The sequence below is a fragment of the Diachasma alloeum genome, unplaced genomic scaffold, assembly GCF_001412515.2.
Source record: "Diachasma alloeum isolate Michigan unplaced genomic scaffold, Dall2.0 Dall_scaffold_00178, whole genome shotgun sequence".
Taxonomy (NCBI): Eukaryota; Metazoa; Arthropoda; class Insecta; order Hymenoptera; family Braconidae; genus Diachasma; species Diachasma alloeum.
Window position 1 is genome coordinate 894,852 of NW_021680344.1, and position 17,879 is coordinate 912,730.

General features: G+C 39.1%; 1 protein-coding gene across 1 annotated transcript in view; it reads right to left on the reverse strand.

Annotated features, from left to right (window-relative positions):
• LOC107038795 (platelet endothelial cell adhesion molecule) overlaps window positions 1-17,879 on the reverse strand; it is a 68,114-nt gene that overhangs the window by 13,961 nt on the left and 36,274 nt on the right. The window contains exons 3-4 of the mRNA XM_015258078.1: window positions 9,772-9,907; window positions 9,011-9,144 (exon numbers count right to left, since the gene is read on the reverse strand). Of these exons, the coding sequence (XP_015113564.1) occupies window positions 9,011-9,144; window positions 9,772-9,907 (270 nt within the window). The remainder of the gene's footprint in view (window positions 1-9,010; window positions 9,145-9,771; window positions 9,908-17,879) is intronic.

Below are 17,879 nucleotides of genomic sequence, written 5' to 3' on the forward strand. Positions count from 1 at the left end.
CTCTGAGTAGACGACATTACCTCAGAGGCTGGTTTTCGTCGAACCTTCCGTAAAGGTTTGGCTGGCGCCCAACATATGAGTGATAGAGGAGGCTAAAAAGTAGTTTGGATTTTTTATGGGTGAACAACCCGTGAAAATATCCTTACACAGTATAATATAATAAAATATTATAATTCACTGGCCCCTTTGAAGAGAGAGCGCAATATTATCACTAAATTTGTGAATAGGTGTTTATATGAATGCTCGATGAATATATGAATGCAGATGTGTAAAAAAGTAAACTTTATTGAGTGAGAGACGATGTGGGAAAAACAAGTGGCTGTGGAGAAAAACAGGTGAGGGGTATTGGCTGCTGAGCGGTGCAGGTATCGCCTTCCCTACAAACCGACGGATGAGCATCAATAACCACGAATAGTCGAAAATTTTCGACTGTGAAACTCTTCATTCCATGCATGATGATGATGAATCTGATTTCGTTCTCAATAGAATGTTCGATCCAATAAAATCATAATCAAAATGATGAAAAGCTATCATCAGTTTCCAATGGAGCTCACATGACAAATTGGCTTCCTGTCATCCATTTACGAAGTTAAATGGGATACCAGTAATTGAGAACAACATGGCCTTTGATTCTCAATGTAGAAATAACCAGTGGGCGAATGCAATATTTAAAAGAAGTCACATGCATATGACTCGCTGTAATGGAAAATGAGAGAGAAAAAATCGTGGATAATGGAGAAAGCACAAAACATAGTAACAAAAATACGGTTCTGAATTGGCAACACTTTAAAACTAGTATTCAAACTCACTCGGGTTATTTGATACCTTTGTCGGGTCATTTATGTAGATTTTCATTCAGTTTTTAATTTTTATTAATTAATCTAATCAATTTTGTCACGAAAATTCTATCAATTTTATAATTTAAATATTTTTGGGATGGTTCACTGAATGAATAGAATGCAATTTTTCAACGATGAGATTTAATAATAGTTTATGTCGATACGATTGAGACGGAATTTATCACGGGTGTGAAGTTGGCGGCTCGAGGCGAAGCCGAGGTCTGCTACTCACGAGCTGAAAATTCCCCTCTCACATGTGTTGAACAATATTTTTTGATATTACGTTTAGCGAGTGGCCGAACTGTGCCTTTCCGTTTACAAGTAAACAAAAAGACTTTTCGTTTACTTTTTCTCTGTTTCATCGATAATTGATTATTAATTATTTAGTGCCGCAAGTACACGATAATCGAGGTATTGAATATTGTGTAGAGATTCAGTCAAAAAATAAAAAATTGCCGACCCAAAAGTTGTAAACTGACAGATTTAAAAAGGGAGGAATAAAAACAACGACTGATACTCAATAAATTTATAAGAAAATCGATGTATCCAGAAAAACATGGACAATACCACCAAGATTAAAGAAGACTCAGAGCGAGGAACGAAAGAGCAAAGTCGGGGAGACACAGGTGAGATGATGGTCATTTTGGTGTACATCGCGTTCGGAAATTTGTCGCTCAGTGTATACAAAGGTGTCGACCAAGGCGTTATACGAGGAAAACGATCTCGTATTCTAGGCCGCAACCGACAATGTTCTCAAAGTTCTTAACAGGTATAGGAGTCCATCCGGAATATCATTGAAACTCTATACTACATTTTTCCGTTGTTGTTGGAAAATGAAAAAATCTAATGAGACTTCATACATTTTCTCAACACAAAGCCAGTAATGAAAATAAGTTTCCAATATTATCTACGAAATTGTCAACATGTTTTGCAGTACGTGTTCATAATCCCTGAGGTGTTACTATTTCATTTGTGTTACGTGGTAGTTCGTGTTTTTCCACTTCTCCATAAAGATTCTTTTTATCCCACACATATCTCATCTGCTCATCCGTCATGTTTTATATTTCCCACTACGACTTGCTGTGAAATTTTTTATTCTCCCTTAACGTACGTGCGCATTTTATCGATGAAGAAATTTTTTCTCTCTCTAGTGATAAACAAACCTCTAGAACGATGTGAGTTCACCGTGTATAAAAATCGTGGGAGGAAAGAGATGAGTGAATCGCTGCCGCAAACGAGGAGAAATTTGGTTAAGGTAGCTTCATTACGGATCAGATACAACTGCGATAGTAATAGGGATTCTTCAGTGGGGAGTTTCCGATTGGATTTGATCAAATTGAAAAACGATTACACGGAGACAAATATTCTGTAAAAATTACGGAACAATTTATGTAATCCGCAATGGGGAATCGATTTTGGGCAATTTTTATAGGACTAGCGTATGAGCCTAGGCGCGCTACGCACGTCTTAGTCTAGACTATGGTGGTGTCTCCCTTTTCATAAATTTTTTAAACTCAGTTGAGATGTAGGCATAAATTTAAGTCAATCTCCAGATATAAATTCATGTTCAGATCTAAATTTGTATACAGACCCAAACGCTCCTCTGTTCCCCACCCCTTGACTCCCCAGAAAAAGTAGAAGAAAATCGTCTATGAAACTCCAACTTATTTACTCGAATTAATTTCCCAACTCTCAACAAAAGATTTTGAAGAACGTGTTATGATGAATCTCCTGAATAATTTCTTCTTCAAAATGTTTCTTTCTTCCTGTATTTCTTCCTAGTGTGGCCAACCGTTAGATGACACCTCTCATTGGATGCAATTGAGATGAAGCGTGAACCGAAATAAATTGAATGACTTCTCTCTTGGTCCCTCATAAGGTTTTAATAATTTTAATTGATGATGATCATCATTGACTCTTAGTGTGTTAGATATAGTGTCTTTCTGGGATCAATTGATTCTCCTTTGTAGATATCGTGGTAAACTTGTACTAGAATTTTACCATCACGATAAACCTTCGAAAAATTCTCGCGTCTCTTATCTGGGTCTGGCATTAGGTGAGGGGTCTCAAGTTTCGGGGAATACTTCGTATAAGAACTGCTCTTTCTTCTGTTTCTGACGACATCTGATTAAAGTCTTCCTCCACTGCTCCGACTACTAAATTGCGTTCCCAATCCGATTTCATCACTTCTTTTCCCTTCATGACCGATTTTGACTGAATCTTTGGATAAGTAGACACTTGTTCTGGCGTAAATGATTCGAGGGCTGCTTGGCGACCGCGTGCCTTCGCAGGTTCCTCATTCACCACAAGAGTTGTCATACTAACATCCGTCAACGCATTCTTCGACTCATCAATTATTAATACAGGTTCTTGCTCATCCATAGTACGTTCGTTATCAGCTGGTATCTCCAAATCCGTTTGATTAATTTCTAGGAGTTGTCCTTCGTTTTCAGGGGTTACTAATGGTGATTCTAGCAAATTACAAGGATTTGACACAGTGTGTGAAATTTCTACTGCTCCTGGGTTGACTCGTCTTGGCGGTGGCATCATCTCTCGTTCGGATCTCGTTAATGACCGATGGTCGCATGAACTCCACCCTTCCTCGAATTCCATCATTCCATAAAAATCCATCTTACTTCTAGATTTATAGAATAAAGACTCGAAATAACAATCTTAGTAACAAAAATTGTTTTTTTTCTAATAATTTTGACAACCCTCTGACTGACTACTCATAATATGGCTTGAGATCTTTAATGTGAACTAATTGTCCTACTTCGCTGTCGATAATTTCGTATTCTGCAGGAGATATTATCGATTTGACTATGATTATACCCGTATATTTCGGCGCCAATTTTGCACTAAAATCATCAACCGCGGATGATAAGGGATAATCTCTGTTTGTCACCCGTCCTCCAACTGAAGGTCTCCAATTACTTCTCTTAGCATCGTAATATTTGCTCAGTGAACGCTTTTGAAATATGGATTTTAACTAAATCGCGAACTTCTTTCAATCTACTAATTCTGTCATTATCATTTATCATTGGATCAGGTCGCTCTCTCTCAACCTCTGAGATTAACGACTTGGGTTGTACTAATTCCCTCTCATAATTAAGAAAAGCCGGTGTGGACTGTGTGAATTCATGTTTTGCAGTATTGTATGCGAACATTAACTCGGGGAGATATTTGTTCCATGATTTCTGACTTCCTTCAATAAATTCGGCAATCATCGTTTTCACGACTCTGTTGGTCCTCTCCACAGGGTTACATTGCGGTGAGTAAGGTGGTATCCTCTGGTGTTCGATACCGCAATCCCTCAACAATCCAGTAAACTGTGAACTGGTGAATTGGCTGCCATTGTCTGATATAAAAATTTTAGGGCAACCAAAACGCAAAATAATACGATCCTTAAATATTTTGATGATTTCTGCTTTGGCCTTACGAAGTGGTTGAATCTCCAGCCACTTGGTGAACTTGTCCTGAATCACTGGTAAGTACGAATGACCTTGGGTCGCCTTGGGACGACCTAGTCATTAATCCGACGATGTCGATCGATACAACCTCCCAGGGTTGCGAGGTGTACGTCATGCTCATGGTACCAGCAGGTCTTCATTGTGGCACCTTGAAGCCTTGGCACTTTTCACACGAACGAACGTAATGCTTGATGTCCTTGTGCATACCTGGCCAATAATAAAATTGAGCAATTCGACCAATCTTATAAAATGTGCGACTGAAGTCTGGTGCAGTAAGAATAGGTGCTGTCACCAACTTGTTCTTAATAGCTTCAAATACAGCCTGCTCTGCATCTGTCCATTACCACTTCTGAGATTTTTGTAGCAGGTTTGTCAAATGTTTAGTCAGTGTCGCACAGTCGGAAATGAACCTCCTGTACCACGACACAACTTCAATGAATCGTCTCAAATCTTTGACTGAAGTGGGAGCTTTCATGGCAAGAATAGCACGAACTTTGTCCGGATCAGTACGTATTCCATATCTCTCAACAACGTGACCAAGATATTTCACTTCTATCATTATCCTTTCAAGAGATTATCTGATTTCGCCTTCATCGTCTTCATTATCTTCCACTAACAGAAACATTTCTGGATCAGAATCTGAAGATTCATCTTCAGAACCTGGTCCCTGATCTTCACTGATCTCTTCCTGCTCTGTTCCATCTTCATCCTCAACATTTAGCCATCCCAACCCAAAGCTAATCATATGATTCGGACTCTCATCATCTGAACTATCGTCTTCTGGTGTTCCAAAATTAATTCCCATTTTGATTTGTCTCATGATATCAATACCGATAATCATTGGTAGATCTTCCATAATGTAAAATTTGAACATATCATTTTGATTATCCACATGGACTCTCAACTCAACTTTTCCCTTGATAGGAACACTCCTACCGTCAGCCACAGTCACCACATGTTTGGTCTTCAGCAACTGTATCCCTGAATTTCTCGATAAAATAGTTTTCCATCCGTTACCTCCAATGTATGACTTGACCGACCCCGTGTCCACCAAAGCTTTGTACAAATATCTATTAATTAGAAGGTCTATGTAAATCCTATCGTCTACCAATTTCAACAACAAATTCGTTGCGTTTCCCTGCTGACTGGTGCCTGCTCGGGATTCAGCCATCTGAACTGGTGGTGCACTAGGTACCGTGAGTGTTGGTGCATTTACTGGGTTTTTATTCACTGGTCTATTCGATGTTTCAGACTCAGTGGTGTCAGTGCATCGACGTGACATCTTCTGAATGAACCAACCATTCGAGTTTATCGCACTTGCATTCGCGAGTCCAAGTATCTAATTTTCCACACCAAGAACAAAATTTAATTGGTTTATTCTTGCAATTATTGGTACGATGTCCCCTCTCGCGGCATTTCCAACAACATTCAGATCGATTATATTGTTGTTGATTGACAGTCGCCATTTCAGCTTTCTTCTTGGGTTTCACATTGTCACTATTGTTCTTCGCATTCTTCTCTTCTTTCTCACTTTCCTTCGTGGTCTGCATGCTCGTAGAACGGTGATTCTCGTCTATCATTCCCAAAACATTTACTTCGAATTCATTTCCGGCTCTAACTAAATCATTGACTGTACGTATATTTCCCCGTTGAATAGGTACTTTGTACTGTTTAAGCATGTTACGATACAATCTATTGACTTGTTCATTAGTAGACATACCTCCATATCTCCTCATCAGAGTTTGAATTTCAGTAACGTAACTCCTGATTCGTTCATTCGGTTTCTGCATATGATCGCGGATTTTATCTTCCAGTTGATTGACATTGTCTAATGGCAAGAAGTAATTCTTCAAATCGTGAATAAACTCTACCCAACCACCCCATGATCTTTTGTTGTTACGGTACCAACCGAGTGCCTCTCCCTTCAGTACTATTGGGATATGATCAATCGGAACACGATCTGAAATCTGCGAACTATCCCTCAGTTCATCAATTCTCTCGATAAAATTGTGGACATTTTCATTTCCGTCATCGTAACATTCCACTTACGGATTATATCAGCTGGTTTTAAATCTCCAAAACCTATTGGATATCCCTGCATCTCAAATGGATACCTATTCTGATAATTCCTACTCTCATAGTCTCTCGAGTTCCGATACTGACGATACTCACGATCGTCACGCGGATAAATTAGATCGCAACTTCTATCCGTGTCACAATCTCTACTGGCAATGCTCCTTCTGTCAGAACGAGGTGTGTATGCCTCAGCTCTGTATCTATCAGCGTACTGATTCTCGTAATTACCTCGATATCTGGATTCACGATAATCACGGTCCTCAGGGTCGTAAAATTTCCTGTTGCCCCTCTCTTGAATATCGTACCCCTCCATGGGACGAGTTTCCGGGTACTGATCATTGTGACTGCGTTTCTCCATGTGTCTGAATTCTTCAGGATGTCTGTAGTACTCTTCATGTCGTCTGGAGTACTCTTCATGATGTCTAACGTCCTCGTCATGACGTCTGGCGTACTTCTCGACGCCTCCTGGAGCTTTCGGAGTATCTTTCTCCAGACTGTACACGATCTTGTCGATAACGTTCGTATTCTAGGTCTAGATTACATTTTGTTATTCTTGAGCCTGACAAATTTCTACGACGTAGATAATGATCTTGCTGATCTCTCGCAGGTCAACTTCCCGACTTATTATGCCTCTAAAATCAAAACTTCTTGAATGTTCAACTATTTTTATGAAGCTGGTGAGTTATTTATACGTTCCGTTCCGTAAAATTTCCGTAAAATCATTGAGGAAAAATTACGGAACGACTTGTTGTCTCCACTGCGGTGATTCATCAGACGGGTGGTTAACTTTTACAGAACAAATCATAGAATTTACGTGGCGATTCGTACATTTTCAGTTCTGACTTACACTTTTTATTGAATTATACTACGCTCGCGGATAACATTTCGAAACGTAATTTTTAATTTCTTTTTCTGGTAATTTTTATCGAATTGTTCTCTCCGTATTTCTGTTCTCTCTGTATTTCACTTCAGCCACACATTACATGCTTTTTGCTTCTGAATGGAAGCATTGTATTCGTCAAATCCAAAATTTCCAATTTCTTGTTTCAGAATAACTAATTTGGGCCTCCGAAGTTCGAATATGTTATTTTTAGATTATGTCCCTATGTATGTGTGTATATGTGTACGTGACCAATCGTTTTTCGACGACAATTGAAAAAATTGTTTTCATTACTTGTCCGTAAAGTGAAATTTTACGCAAGCTCCGCGTGCGCAAAATCCCGTTTTCCTCCCATGGGTCAAGAAACACTTACGCATTCGTATCGAAATAATGTCTTAAATGAATCCTATTATTCCGAAAAGTCCCTTTTCGTTTATCCGTAAACAAAAATTAAATGAACTCTTTCTATTTTTTTTCAGATTTTTAAAATGGTTTCTAACGCTTCAATATCGAGATTCAAATTCATACCTGCAAAGTTTGAATAATAAAATCATTGTAAAATGTCCGGAAACTTGAGGTCAAATAGAGCTCTACTGAAAGCTCTGATGCCCGACTACAAAACTAAGAAAACATTTCACTGGAGAAAGAATAGCCAAAGTACTTGGATATCCTTAGTACAGTGACTATGAAGTGCGCTTTGTTCTATTGTCTATCACTTGGTTCCCGTTATCCTGAAATAATAACGTCGAAGAATTATATAATCTATTATCTGCTTCAGTAACATAAGTAGAATGTGATCACTGGAATGTCAAGAGCAACAAATGGTACCGTTGTATGTGTAACCAATAGAGTAGTGATAAATCACTAAATGTGGCGTTGATGAATGAGTTAGGCTTAATGGATAGGGGGAGGGAACTTGTCAATGTCTGGTTGAATCTGTTCCAAGTTAGTTATGGCTGCGAAGGACAACTCCGCTCCGACGAATGCGAGGATATTCTTTCTCAACTTTTTTCTTTCTCCATAGTCTGACTACACTGACAGAAAAAATTAATTTTATCAAGAGAATTTTATTTTAACCAACTATGATTTGGTTAATATTCAAATAAACATGATTTCATAATAAATACCATTTAGCTCTTTTTGAGATCTATTTGATTAGAAGAAATCGAATTTCTCTAGCAACCAACTATAAACCAACGAATTTCGCAAAAGTTTACTAACTTTGGAAATTCGTTGGGTTACTCAAAAATCAAAATTATTCTCATGACTAAATTCGTTGTTATCTGAATCAACACGATCATACGTTGTCCCATTAACTTATTTAGAATTTTTTTCCGGAAATCTATAGGGTCCTAACTTTAACAACTACCTTAAAGAACTAGAACCAGAGGATTAACCCTAGTCTAATTTCGCTCAGGTTCTCTCATTTTGGATCAGGTATAGGTTTGATACTGGTCAAGACGTCCTGATTAGATTTTTGGATCAACATTTTGCACGAATGTCTGGATCCAATGCGGCTCAGGTAATGCGGGTTCTATGTTGATTAGTCGAACCGCGCCTGGATTCAAATAGAATTCGATATTGTGGAAATAGATCGAATTCGAAGGTGCAAATTAGGTTTGAATCCAAACAAGGCCTTTATTTCTGCTTCAAAACTGATCAATATCAGGTTGAATAGATAGATATCTTATTCACCCTGATTTGAGTTTCCACTCGATAACGTTATCCGTTTTATTTGCATTTACCTCTATAGTGTTGAGCTTGAAAACAAATTCCACTGGGGGCTTAGATGGTGGAACGCTGCAATTCGCTTTGAGCGTGTCTCCTGTGTCATATTGGCTTCGCTCTGTTACGATGGTAGGTTTCTCCTTTGGTAGAGCTGAAACAATTATTTCATTGTATAAGTACGATCCATACGCGCAAATACATATCATGAGAAGCCGGCATCTGCCCTAGGCGTATAATCTACAGTTTCCTCACGTGAGGAAATTGTACGAAGGATGTTGCTTTGCAGGTACATGTGCAAAGTATACGTGATAGTTTTGAATAAGATTTCAGCGGAAATTCGAGATCCTATAGAACACACCCAGAAAAATATTGTTTTTGAATCAAATAAAAATTTTTATTTGACATTTTTTACTTATTTCAAAAATATTTTTGTTACAAATGAACAGAAAAAAGATTTAATTATTTTAAATAAACAATTTATTTACTTAAAATAAATATTTTTTTTTTTCAAAGAAAATTACATTTTTATGTATTTTGCGAAAGAATTTCAAAAGTGTGTTCAACAATAGTTTCAGTTGAATTTCATATTTGCAAATCCTCAATAATTGGGGATGGATCTCTAAACACCAATAACATATATCCGAAAGTAAAAACTATTTCATCTCCAAGGTCATTCGATAGATGGCACTTGTGATATAATGTACTAATCCTCCGAAACCGTTGAATCTTCTTTTCTCGAGGAAAGATAAGAATAAAAAAAGCAGTGAACCATACTCACAAACAACTGTCAGCCTCTTGATACTTTCTTCCGTAGAAAAGGTTGGCGCATCAGCAGTCACTTCACAGCTAAAATTACCCGTCAGGCCGTAATCTACATTCGTTAGGGTTACCTGCTCGTGATCGGAATTGTTGCGCTGAAATGGGAGAAGCAGAATTGTTCGTTATAATCTGTGAATAATACAAATTAACTGATTGTCTTACCAATGTACCGATATTGAAATTAGACATGAATTAACTGGTAAAGTATTTGCGACGGTATTAATTGATTGTCACCAAGCTAACGTCCAAGCGGATCGCAAATACTCCGAGGGTATTAGTGTAAATAGTGTAAAAATTTCTCTCCATGTTCCATTGTATGTGAACTTACGTGAAGTATGTGTCACAGGTGTAAGTAGTGAATTGACGAATTTTATTTCATTACAAATAGGGGAGACCGGGGCAAAACACGGTGGCCGGAGCATAGTGGGGTACATAAAAAAGGACAAAATTTCGAAATTCAAGGAGTTGATGGGGGTCGATCAGGGAGCAGGACTTTTCAATAAAATTTCATTTCCATTCATTTCTGCAAATTGATACATGGTATTAAATATACAGGGGGATTCCTGCTACATAATCATAAAGTGCATTGAAAATACAAACAATAAACAGTAAAAATAGAATAACGTACAGCATGGTAACTGGTGGATCCGATGCTAGTGAAGCCAAATTAGAAACAGAAAAAGGCAAGATCCAAGACAGCCCAGAAGAATGATCAATAATTCAATACTTGTTGAGATAAAAATAAAAACAAAACATAAAACATGAAAAGAAGAGCCAAGAATTAATTGTCAGTGTACATCTAGAATTGTAAAATCCAGTCTCAGAATCTCAGAACCTAGAATAGAGATAAAAAGTCAATTATTTATTTCCTAAGTTCTCAACCGCAGGCATTTTTGCAAAAAACAGAATAAAGTTTTAACATCTCTGAAATTACTCGAGTTTAAATACGCGGAAAGACTAGAAATTGAGATGTATTTTGGATCGATCAAATAATTAGGAAGATAATGAGACCTCAGAGCTTGATAAAAGGGACAGGAGAAGAGGATGTGAATCGGGTCTTCAAAGACCTGGGAGAGGCATAAGGTACAGAGCTGATTGGGATCCAGCTGATACCCAATTCGGTTAATGGTTAGGGTTCTTGCGTGGGTTGTAAAAAGTTTCAGCTGGATTTTAACCCTTACGAACTCAACTGGGCATCTTTCAGGGTAAAAATTCTTGAAGTTGTCCATGGGATTTCTGAATACTTTCAACAATAGCGTTGATGATGAGAAGCAGCGTAGGAAGTCATCATACCTTTCGCGAGCCAGGAATTGGTCCAGGGTGTCAGGGATCCTCAGACGCCACCAATTCGGAGACAAGTTTGTCCAGACATCGTCGCAATTCAAGCCATCTAGGCAGAGCTTCAACTGTAAGATCCAGTTGTATCTGGCTGCTGAACGCAAGTTTGCGGTTGTAGAAGAAGCTAACTCTATCAGTCACAGCAAACAGATCCTTGGAAGTCGATCCGCCGACATATTGAGGACCTTGAGAATCCAGTATAAAGCCTGTTTAATTACCTCGATCGTGACTCCATGGATGCTCGTTTCAAGGCGGATGGAGTAGCCAGGAGTGCTTCTCGGGAGATTGAAGTCTTTTGAAAAAGCTCAGGTGGGCAGATTCAAGGGTTGCGAGATTCCGGAGAGCCCACAGGGATGAAGTATAGAGCAGCGTGGAGGTGACTATACTGGAATGCAATCTAATCGTACCTTCCCAAGAGTCGGCCCCGATGGACGAACGAAGCCGTAAAGCAGCGGCAGAAGCAACACGAGACCTTGAAGCATCAGTGGCAGTCGCAGCTCGACCAGAGACTAATGAAGTAAACTTCACTCCAAGATATGTATAATCAGAGATAATTTCAACTGGATTTCCGTTGAGTTGGAATGCGTGGTTTGAAGAGGGCAGACGCTCACCTTTTCTGAATACCAGTAATTTGGTTTTTCCTATGTTGACTGTCAGGCCGTTACCAGTGCAGTACTCACTGAATTTTCAGCTTGAGTTTCAAGTCTATGGCACTAAATGCCAGGATGATAAAGTCGTCCGCGTAAAGCAAGAGAATAACGTTCTTCCGGCCGTCGATATCGACCCCACGAACGCCCTTCATGCGGAAAAAGTTCTCGATGTCTGCCAGGTACAAATTGAAGAGGAGTGGACTCAGTTTTTCTTCTTGCAAAACGCCCTCACTCACCTCAAAGGCCTCAGTGTAACCATCAGTAGTTTTTATTCTGATGGTGGCTCGGTCGTAGAGATTTTTGACTACCCCAATAACCTTCGAGCTCAGCCCCAGCTTCAGAAGTTTATGTCACAGCAGATGATGGGGCACAAATTCGAACGCTCTTCGGAAGTTCACGAAAAGTGAATAGACTCTGCCCCCAGGTAGTCTCAGTCTGTTCTGAAGAATGGAAGTTAGGATAAAAATGTTATCTATTGACCCCCTCTTCTGGCGGAAACCGGCTTGTTCCTCAGGTACGATTTGAGAAGCTCCGCCCATTTATAAATGCTATTATTCAAGATGGAGGTGAAAATTTTAGTTATATTATTAATGAACGCAATCCCTCGATAATTAGACGGGTCTGAGCGCTCCCCTTCTTTGTACCGCATACATAGGTTGATTCTGGCCCAACTCTCAGGAATTGTGCCACTCTCGAAAATCGTGTTGAATAAGCCGAGCGTATATAGCTTCCAGACTTTTGGAAGAAATTTGAGAAAGCTGTTGGAGATTGTGTCAGCGTAAAGTTTCTATTTGTCTTACTAGTTTTTTGGTTGAGTTCCTCGGGGTTGATTGTCAGTACGAGTGGAGCTGCTTCTATTCCTGTTGAGTGCTGTAGGTTTGGGTACATGCTTCTCTTGTGTGTAGTCCCAACCCCACCAGGTGCCGTCGATCTCGAGTCCACTGCATCAAGCCTCACTCTCTTCTCTTGCTCCTTGGCGGCCTTACCAAGTTCTCTGACCTTCCGATAAATTTTTTGCTCCAAGGGGGTGAGGTCAGGGTCAATGAAGACCTGGCTGTCATAGCCATTGCATTTCCCTAGTTTAGCTTTGTTTTTCATAACAGTCTTTTTTATCTCAGGGCTGGATAATTTTACAATACACATTTTCTTCTCAGCACCCACCACTCTGATCTCCATGACGGCATCGACAAGGCCAAAGTTCAAGGTTAAAAACTTATTCACAGCATCTTTGGGTGATTGATCACCAAGAACGAGGCCTTTAACTATCATATTATTTGTTCTGCCTGCTCTCTCATGAAAATCTAACTGCTTTTTCAACTCACCTAGCTCTCTCCTCAGTCAACTGGAGTTTTCTACCTTAGCCTTAGTTTCAAGCTTCGGCAGTCACTCCACGATAGCATTAGATCCCACGTGACTCATGAGCTCCAGCAGATTTGTTTCTAAAATGGAAATCTTGGAGGTTAGGTCTTCAATTTGTTTCTTTGATTGGGCATCCCTAGATTCAATATACTTTTTTAAGTCATCCAAGTGGTCGTTCATTGATTTACTATTCTCTCTCATTGAACGTTCGAGAGAATCAGATTTAGCTTTCCCTGCAGTGCAGAGTTCATTAACCTTGAACAGCAAAGTTGACAGCATATCCCTCTCATTGCCTTTCTCAATCAAGTTCTGGATTTCCTGATCAGGGAGTGGAGCATGATGGCTTAGAGATTCTAGATTATTTGGAATGGGGTGAAAATTAGCCATAGCAATACTGTCGGGGGCACTGAAGGATCTATTGAGTTTTTTATTTAGAGGGGACTCGAGGAGTAAACAACAGGGCCCAGAGACCTTATCCAGCTCCGCAATTTTCTGTTTCTTTTCTTGAAAAGTTCCGAGAGGGTACAAGAAGAATCGCAACGTTTTTTCAGGCCCAGAGCGAGAGCTGTCAGCGGTCGGCCTCTCCTTGCACCACCCTCTGGATTTGGTGATTTTGGAACGGAGCAAACTGACTGAAAAGTCAGTCGACTGAACCAGGCTTGGATGCTGCTTGAGGGGTTAGAGCTGTAAGTAACACTTGAAGATGAATGGTTTAACGTAGGGAGAGGGTCTCCTTCAACAGCTTCAGATGGACTCGACGAGATAACAGCAATTTCCGGGATAATTAATGTTTTCTCCGCCACGCTAGTTATGCTCTTGTCTATGAAAGCTAAGCTCCAAAGTTCCTCTGTGCAGTAATTATGTACAGACGGGCAGTAAAAATCTTGGGATGATACAGATTTTTATCCACGATTATCGGTATGATTTTTCTGTTCGACACAGTATGAATAGAAGAATTGTTGGACTCATAAAATAGAAATTTATAAGAAATAAAGAGGAGCACTTTCAAAACACGTGCAGTGGCGTACTATCCGCAACGGAACCCCCCTTTTCAATAAAAAGTCAAGAAAATCTAAAAAAAACTTGAATAATTCTAAGGAAAAATTTATAAAAAATGGAAGAACTGTAGAATTTCTTTCAATTCTTTCAAACACAGGGATGAGCCGCCATATTGCTGCGCATACTCTCTATTTACTGATATAAACGTCACTTTTCTGCCGAAGCAAGAGAATAAAAACAATCAATTAGAAGTATTAGGATTTCACTTCCTAAAATTCAGATGAACAAGATAAATCTAATGAATAAATTCGGAAATTTCAATTTCTAGACAAAACAAATGAAATTGACGAAAAAATGCGTACCCTATCATGTCCCAAATTAACGAATGGATTCCAGGGGCATTCATCTCCATTGAATTTCCTGAAGGCAGTTCAAGTTTCCATTTCGTTATTCAGGTGGCGCCACCAGCGTTCCGCGCATGCGCATTTTAATGATATTTCCGAGGGTCCACGTGTTTCAATTCGAACTAACCCATCATAACCAAAACGAGAAATAGAAATTGAAGGGAAGAATAGATCATTAAAGTAGTGTAGAATATTGAGCGTGATGTTGATTTCTAATAATTCAAACTGGTAAAGCGAATCAAGTTAATGTAGTAGTTATTATTTAAGTTTATATATTATTTAACGGTCAATGTATTATTTATAATTCAAATACCCTTACACGAGAGCAATATAAAGTACAATTGACTGATTTAATCATCAAACAGCATACATATGTACATAAAATAATAAATTAATGAATAATTATGCAAATAAATCATTTTCTGTTAGTTTTCTTCAATGTTTTTTGATATTTGTTCCTTGCTTTATCCAAAGCAGGCCCGCGCATATGTGATGACTTCCCAACTAGATGTCTGTCGATCTCTGCGAAACATTTGGGAATGAAATTAGCGATAATCAATTTTAGGGCTTGCGAGTGGAGTTCTTCTTGATGTTGCTCACATACAACCCAATTGCTGGGAATAGCAGACTTGACTAGCTTGTGTAGAACCGCGTTCAGTTTCTTGTAATGAGAAACCGCATGCATAATTCTCTTCAATGCCTTGGTAAGCCTCGAGAATGCTTCATCAAACAGAGATTGTTTATTGCTGGCAACTCGGGGTCCACTGAAAGAAATCAGACAATTAGAACACTGATTCTGTATCAACTGTTGTGAGATACGATCCGCAGTACTAGTTAAAGTGACGCTTGGGCCGAAACTGGTCTCGTTATCTCCAGACTCAGCAGGCTCATCAAAATTTTTGATATTCTCGAGTTCCCCATCGATGTCAATGCCTAAAAACTCCTGGTCATCGTCGTCCAAGCAATCCTCTAAAGTGAACAGTAGTTTCCCATCGCAAATATTTTCACAATTTGCCCCAACTGACTTCTCATCACTCAAATCGGTGATCAATGCGGACTTATAGATGCCTTGGACTTGGAAATGGCAACAAGTCCAAGGCATCTATAAGTCCGCACTGATTACCGATTTGAGTGATGAGAAGTCAGTTGGGGCAAATTGTGAAAATATTTGCGATGGGAAACTTCCCCTAGTGGAAAAAACTCCTTAAATCCTATTGGAAGAAAAAAGGGTAATTGGAAATAATGACGTTATTGCCGGTGACCCATTATTTCTGATTCAGGTTAGTAGCGCAATGCTGACACGTATGGAAAAATCCAATAGGAAAACCTAGCGAATTATCTAGAAAATTCTATTGGGATTCTGGAGAAAATCTATCGGATTTCTACTGAAATTCTATTGGAAAATTCTATTAGTTTTTTGCACTGATTCTATTGCATATTTCTTACGGAAAAGTCAATAGATTTTGAATTTCTTTCTCCAGAATCCCAATAGAATTTTCTAGCTAATTCGCTAGCTTTTCCTATTGGATTTTTCCATACGTGTCAGCATTGCGGTACTAACCTGAATCGGAAATAATGGGTCAACGGCAATAACGTCATTATTTCCAGTTACCCTTCTTTCTTCCAATAGGATTTAAGGAGTTTTTTCCACCAGGGTCTGTTCACTTTAGAGGATTGCTTGGACGACGACGACCAGGAGTTTTTAGGCATTGATATCGATGAGGAACTCGAGAATATCAGAAATTTTGATGAGCCTGCTGAGTCTGGAGATAACGAGAACAGTTTCGGCCCGAGCGTCACTTTAAGTAGTACTGCGGATCGTATCTCACAACAGTTGATGCAGAATCAGTGTTGCAATTGTCTGATTTCTTTCAGTCGACCCCGAGTAGCCAACAATAAACAATCTCTGTTTGATGAAGCATTCTTGAGGCTTACCAAGGCATTGAAGAGAATTATGCATGCGGTTTATCATTACAAGAAACTCAGCGCGGTTCTACACAAGCGAGTCAAGTCTGCTGTTCCCAGCAATTGGGTTGTATGTGAGCAATATCGAGAGGAGCTCCACTCGCAAGCCATAAAATTGATTATCGCTGATTTCATTCCCAAATGGTTCGCAGAGATCAACAGACATCTAGTTGGAAAGTCATCACATATGCGCAGGCCTGCTTTGGATGAAGCAAGGAAAAAATATCAAAAAACATTCAAGAAAACCAACAGAAAATGATTGATGTGCATAATTATTCATTAATTTATTATTTTATGTAAATATGTATGCTGTTTGATGATTAAATCAGCCAATTGTACTTTATATTGCTCTCGTGTGAGGGTATTTGAATTATAAATAATACATTGACCGTTAAATAATATATAAACTTAAATAATAACTACTACATTAACTTGATTCGCTTTACCAGTTTGAATTATTAGAAATCAACATCATGCTCAATATTCTACACTACTTTAATGATCTATTCTTCCCTTCAATTTCTATTTCTCGTTTTGGTTAGGATGGGTTAGTTCGAATTGAAACACGTGGGCCCTCGTTATAATGTCATTCAAATGCGCATGCGCGGAGCGCTGGTGGCGCCACCTGAATAACGAAATGAAAGCTTTAACTGCCTTCAGGAAATTCAATGGAGACGAATGCCCCTGATGGATTCATCGTGACCTTCCCTACCGACTTCAGATTTTTTCTGTCGTTTTTTGGAGATTCAAAAGTAAAAAAACAAAGAAACAACATTTATAATTATTTAAAAAATTTTGGACACTACCCCACTGTGTCCCCAACTGTAATACGTTGGAGACGCGAGTTGGTAATTTTAGAATGTGAATAATGATTGCTAGAAAGGAATATAAGTATGATAGAAGATCTGATACCCGCCTCTTTGTCTTAGCCACCCCGCTTTGCCTCGGTCTCCCTTAGTGTAACATGCACTGACGACGACAAATGCAAAGGTCTAAAAATTAATGTTCAAATTTCACGGAAAAAATCTTGAAATTTTGAGTGACTAATTCACATGAAATGCATTGTTACTGGCAAATCAGTTAGTTTCTGAAGCATTCAATAAACTCGCAATTGTCAGATTTATATGACAACGGTGCATCACAAGACATATCGCGTTTTTCCATCATAAATGATGGAAATTAAATATTTCGAATACAAAAATAATAGTACATTACGCAACTAGTGCGGAAACCAGGCGGTTACTCACGAGGGCGGCGCAGCCGCCTGAGTGATACCGCCTGCTGTCCACACGTGTTGCGTATACTATTTTATATGATAAGTGCGCGATGAAGTCGGGGGCGGAGGGGGGGGG